We start from the raw sequence: 5,714 nt of genomic DNA, 5'->3' as shown, positions 1-5,714 counted from the left end.
ATTGCATATAACCACGTTATCTCTTGTGTCGCTTTACATTTCTTGCATTTATAATCTTTCGTTCATTAAGTGAGTTAGTAATCTTGTAGAATTACTATCGGTGAGTGATCTTGTTGAATCACTTGCGTTGTTTTGGGTCCTAATATCCTTACATGTAATTGTCTACATGATCATAAACCCCCTAATGGTACTTATGATGCAAAATTTGACATCTTTCTTATTGCCATTGGTGGCCAATAATCATAGGACCCATCGCAGCGGCAATGAATTGAAGATGGAACAACATGTACTGGCCTCTTTTGCATAAATGCTTTAAAAAGCAGCTTGTTTTTTCCACCATGTTCATCCAAATCAAGAACTCCAAATTCAAATACATACATATGTAGATTTTAGGATTGATCATTAAACTAAAGCAGTATCAGGACATGTATTCAAGTTTAGGACTGATAACTGATGATGTCTGGTATGAGTTACTGTGATTTAGTATCCAGGACCACGATAGTATTTATCACATGGATAATGGTATACATGTTTATGTTTATGCTTAACATATTAGTGTAGTTACATGGATATATAAAACCTTATAAGACTGACATAATATTTTTTGTTAAGAATCACGTATCAATTAAGTTGCAAACAATGTACCAGTCACCACCCATATTATAATGGAACAACAGAGGAATCAAGTAATTTTGTCATTGTATGTACAATAATCAAATAAAATCAAATAGAGTATAATAAAGTAAGAAAAATACGATTAAAGTAGACACATCATATGATCGCAGCAATCAACGCCAACATAAACTCATCATCAGAATCAGAATCATCACTTTCTTTCCTAATTACCTTCCTAACCGGAGCAGGTTCATAACGCGGTACACTAACCGATTTGGTGGGGACCACCACCGGTCGCTTAAATTTCTCACCAAAGTAGTAACGGAATGTAACAACCCCACCATATAATTTCCCGGACGCCTTTTCTAATTCATAACTAACCACCTGCTGCATCATACTTCCTACATCGGCCGTTTCACGTTCTAGAAGTTCTTTGACCGGAACGTTGACTATTCCTAATAATTTGTTGCACCCAAACATTCTTACACCTTTGATTTGAATCACAAGTGTTGACTCGTTTCTTTGTAACACACCTTCTTCAACTTCAAAATCCATCGGATAATTCCACTGTGGATCCGTACATGCGTTTTCTTTACTGTGGACACTTGCCATCGGGGTAAATACAGCATTATAACTCTCTCTTAATCTGTTATTACTACCGTTGATGGTTGAAACGACGGCGTATGTATCACTATTTTTACCGAAGAAAATACTTCGGTGGTTTTTGAGTCCCTTTGCGGAGATTAAAGTGAGATGCAATATTCTGCGTTCCATGATTTTTTTTTGAGGTTTTTGTTTGAGAGCTGAGATATCGATGATAACTAAAGCTATTAACAGATGATGATGATAATGATGATGACAAGGTTTTTATAGAGCGATGATATGTGGGATTGTATACACGGAAAACTCGATGGATAATTAATATTAATATGTATTGTTATTATTATTGTAGACGCTGGGAGAGGATCTTAGAATCAACCTAACACGATTTATAGGCGGAATAACACTAGAACGAGCTTAAACGAATATCTAAGGGTTTTCGGGTTCGTACGAATCAAACCAAGATTAGATCTTGATAAACACGAAGCCTAGACTGACATTCTGTGGTATTTGGACATGAAGATTGAGTGAAACCGGACTTAGAACTGTTTGTATGTATGTAAAATGTGTAGAGTGATTAACCAAATTAGTGGAGATTAACTTGGCTTAAATATCCCAGATCCTATGTCGGTCGACTATGGTTTAATTCGATCATGTTGTAACCTGTAATATTGTTAAACGTTGATTGTCGTTTTGTTACTTTATATATTTGTAATCGTTTAAATGTAATGTGTAATGTTACTGGATAGTCTGCCGACTGACCTAGTCAGTCGACCAACTGTCAACCACAGTCGACCGACATAGGATCTGGGATATTTAAGCCAAGTTAATCTCCACTAATTTGGTTAATCACTCTACACATTTTACATACATACAACAGTTCTAAGTCCGGTTTCACTCAATCTTCATGTCCAAATACCACAGAATGTCAGTCTAGGTTTCGTGTTTATCAAGATCTAATCTTGGTTTGACTCGTACGAACCCGAAAACCCTTAAATATTCGTTTAAGCTCGTTCTAGTGTTATTCCTCCTCTAGATAGTGTTAGGTTGATTCTAAGATCCTCTTCCAGCGTCTACAAAGTGGTATCAGAGCGATGGCTTGCTGAATCAATTGTTTTAAACGAGTTCTTGGTATATTTTTGGGTCAAAAATTGGTTTTGGATTGAATTTTGCATACTTTTATGTTAAACGAGGAAGGACCTGAAGCAAAGGAAGGCTTCGTTGATATTATCAAGATTTTGAAAAGGTCCAGGATTCATACTGCAATCACTCTAGAATGCAAGGCATACTACTCGCACCAACGAGAATTCTGGAACAATGCTTCTATTGTCACTGAACATGGAAAGAAAGTGATACGAAGCAGCGTTGGTGGTACAATTGTGAAGATCTCGGCTCAGACAGTTCGTGAAGATTTAGGCTTTTCCGATAATGATTCTATGCCAGTCACACTGAATAGAACTAAGGTCCGAAGGTGTTTAGTAAGATGTGGATACTCTGGTGATCCGATGAAAGGTGCTGTTAAGAGAACTCGATTCTGTCATCAATACAAATACTTAACTTTGGTGTTGTTGAGATGCATGAGTCCAATGGTAGGCGGTTTTGATGAATTGAACGAGACTTATAGTTCGATGTTTGCAGCACTAGTTCTTCATGCAGACTTCAATTTCTCCGAAGTGATCTTCAGAAGTATGTTGGTGAACGTGAAAAAGAAAAGCCACTTAATGTTTTCTAGGTTCTTGCAGGTGATGATTGAAAAACAAGTGCAAGGATTGAATAAGGCTTGGGAGGATGAGATTAAACTGAATCATCTGAACGACTTGACTTTCAATCGAGTCAAGTAAAAGAGAGGTCCGGATGAACCATTCAAGAGACTGGTTGGCCACCTCACAAATGAAAACTATGTATGTCCACCAGGTGTTGCCTGTCGTCATGAGAACAGTACGTCTGGTAATGAAGATGATATCGTCTCAGTTGGTGAAGATGATCAAGAGGTTAATCAGCCACCGCCAGTTGCTCCATCTGAACAGATACTGGTTGATGAAGACGATGAAGGAGATGACTTTGACCCGGATCAATTCGAGCTGAGAAAGCGAAAACAAGCTGAGGGTCCTTCAGTTACGACAAAGCCGAAGCAGAGGCTAATAAGGTTCATTAAAAAGGCAAAAAGAACTGAGTCATCTTCAGCTACTGAACAGCGACAATCACAGCAATCACAACAACAACGACAACCTTCAGCTGCTGCTACACAAGAAACACGTGCTGAAACTGATACAGGAGTTCATGATGCTGCATCCACGACTGTTATTACACAAGATACTGCGGTTACTATATTAAGCGAGAAGGTTGTAAATATGGCCTCTGAATTTGAAAAGTTTAAAGAAAAAGCTGATGAACGAGAAAGAAGAAAGGATGCTGAGATTTCTAAACTGACCAAGCAGGTTGAAGATCAACAGGTTGAAATTAAGAAGTTAACAACTAAGGTTGATGCTCAGAATCTGCTGATTGTAAAGGCCGAGTCTACAGCGAGCAAGGCACTGTCGAAGGTGCTTGAGTGGGAAAATAATTTCGATATTGAGGCTGTTGATCTCGAAGAGGATATAGATTTTGGTAATTTTAACGATCAAGGCGAGGATGAGCTAGGTTTGGATCTTGCTAAAGGCACAAGCGAGAACCCACTGTCAGTAATTCCTCTAAATATTGATTATTCTTTACGTGATTTTTTGGCAAAACAGGATCGTCTGAATCACTCAGTTGTATTTGATGATTTAGAAGAAGGGGAGATCCCGCCGGATCTAAGCGCTGAGGAGCAGGCCGAGCTAGTGCGTCAAGAGAAACAAGCAAATACTTCAGCTGACGCGACTGCTAGCTGATCTTTTGAGAATCGTTACGATTCTAGTGATGATTTTGAGAAAATTGTCGTAAAAAATGAAAACGACAACGATTTTGATGAAGTAATTATTGAAGATGAACCAATAGGTGATTTTCCGGAGTACGAATGTAATAACGATAAAGATCTTCCTACGTTTCAAGATTACTTCAAAATGAATGAAGAGCTTCTAAACCGTAAATGCGAAGAAAAAGAAAAGACCGAAGATTTGCCTCCAGGGTTTTTACCGGTCAAAATTAATGAAGAAAAAGTAGAAGTTCTAGAAGCTGAATGGAAGATCCTGTTGAGGATCAGAAAATATTGTGAGAAGCCAGCGCCGGAACCTGAATGGCTGAATTACATTAATAGGTCGATGAATCTTTTGGCTAAAGGAAAAATCATTGCTTGGGCCTACATCAAAGAATTTAATATATACGCAATAAAGAAGGAGTACGGAGTGGACTACATCAAACATGGATTCGAGTTCACGACTCTACCGTATTTTGAATTTATGCAGGTGGCTAGGCTCAAGATGTTATATAGGGATTATGACGGAATTCCTAATATTGTTTGCAAGAAGATAAGACGGTCGTACTTGTCAAAGAACTTTGAGGGTTTCAGTCCTCAATTTCCCACGATCACTTATCGAACAAACAAGAAAACGGGCGAACGAAGAAAGATTGTTAGATACAAGCTGGTAAAATATATGAGAAAGGTTCCTGTGATGAAAATGCCGCAGAACTTTAGCCCACGTTTTCGCTGGTGGTACTACGATGAACGCTCAGAGGAAGCAGTCATCGTTTTGGACAAATTGAAGGAAGATGAGACCGACTCGATACGGGTTTTAGATCCCGTTTGGTTGAGAAATTGCTGTGAAGCTGACATCTTCACATTGTACTACAATCGGCTGATGTACATGCCAGAAAATAGAGTTCAAGCACAACAGTACATTCGTGTTGCAAAGGTTTGCTATTTGAACAATATGGTTACAGATCCGTACAGAGATTGAAGCAGATCGAAGACTTATGAGGAACTAGGTCTTATGGGGAGTTTGTTAGTGCATATTTTGTAATCCCTAGTTCCATGAACTAGGGATTACAAAATATGCACTAACAATTATTAATATTAATATCGTATAAAATAACACGCAAAAAAATCTTCGCTTACCGGTATGTTTGAGTTAGTTATAGTTTAGCACAGTATTTAATGATACCGCAATCCGCATGCGCACCTGCAAATCTATGCGGGCACCCTCTAGGGTGCGTATGCGTGTGCTCATGTGCGTTATGCGGTATGCGGATTCGTATCTAATGCCTTTGTTCCCGGAACAGTGATTACTTGGCTATCAAGTAAATATCTTTTTCATAATTACATCCGTGATTCGGGGGAGTTTGTTATGGAAAGGATTGCCATTATCTCGGATGGTTCTAGAATTAGGGTTTGCCTATATATACAAACCCTAACTATCATTCTAAACATCGTCACATTACGTAACTACCATCTGCCACACGCCTTACGTAATTGAGCATCATTCTTCGTCTCTTCAAGGTTAACAGGTTAGTTCTTCATTAAGCTAGCACCTACAACCTTATTTGGGGCCTTCCGATCAGCGACCGCTATCGAAGGTGGACTT

The 5,714-nt window shown here is 38.6% G+C and overlaps 1 protein-coding gene across 1 annotated transcript; it reads right to left on the bottom strand.

The window, feature by feature from the left end:
• Nucleotides 1-767: 767 nt before the first annotated feature.
• LOC139846810 (protein SRC2-like) lies at nt 768-1,394 on the bottom strand. Its single transcript, XM_071836345.1, has one exon. The coding sequence runs from the start codon at nt 1,387-1,389 to the stop codon at nt 772-774; it is 618 nt and encodes a 205-aa protein (XP_071692446.1). The 5' UTR covers nt 1,390-1,394; the 3' UTR covers nt 768-771.
• Nucleotides 1,395-5,714: the final 4,320 nt, after the last annotated feature.

The sequence above is a fragment of the Rutidosis leptorrhynchoides genome, chromosome 5, assembly GCF_046630445.1.
Source record: "Rutidosis leptorrhynchoides isolate AG116_Rl617_1_P2 chromosome 5, CSIRO_AGI_Rlap_v1, whole genome shotgun sequence".
NCBI lineage: Eukaryota > Viridiplantae > Streptophyta > Magnoliopsida > Asterales > Asteraceae > Rutidosis > Rutidosis leptorrhynchoides.
This window is presented reverse-complemented; position numbering and strand designations above follow the sequence as displayed.

Coding starts and splice junctions, on each gene's coding strand:
- LOC139846810 (XM_071836345.1), bottom strand. CDS start 1,389: ATGGAACGCAGAATATTGCATCTCACTTTAATCTCCGCAAAGGGACTC.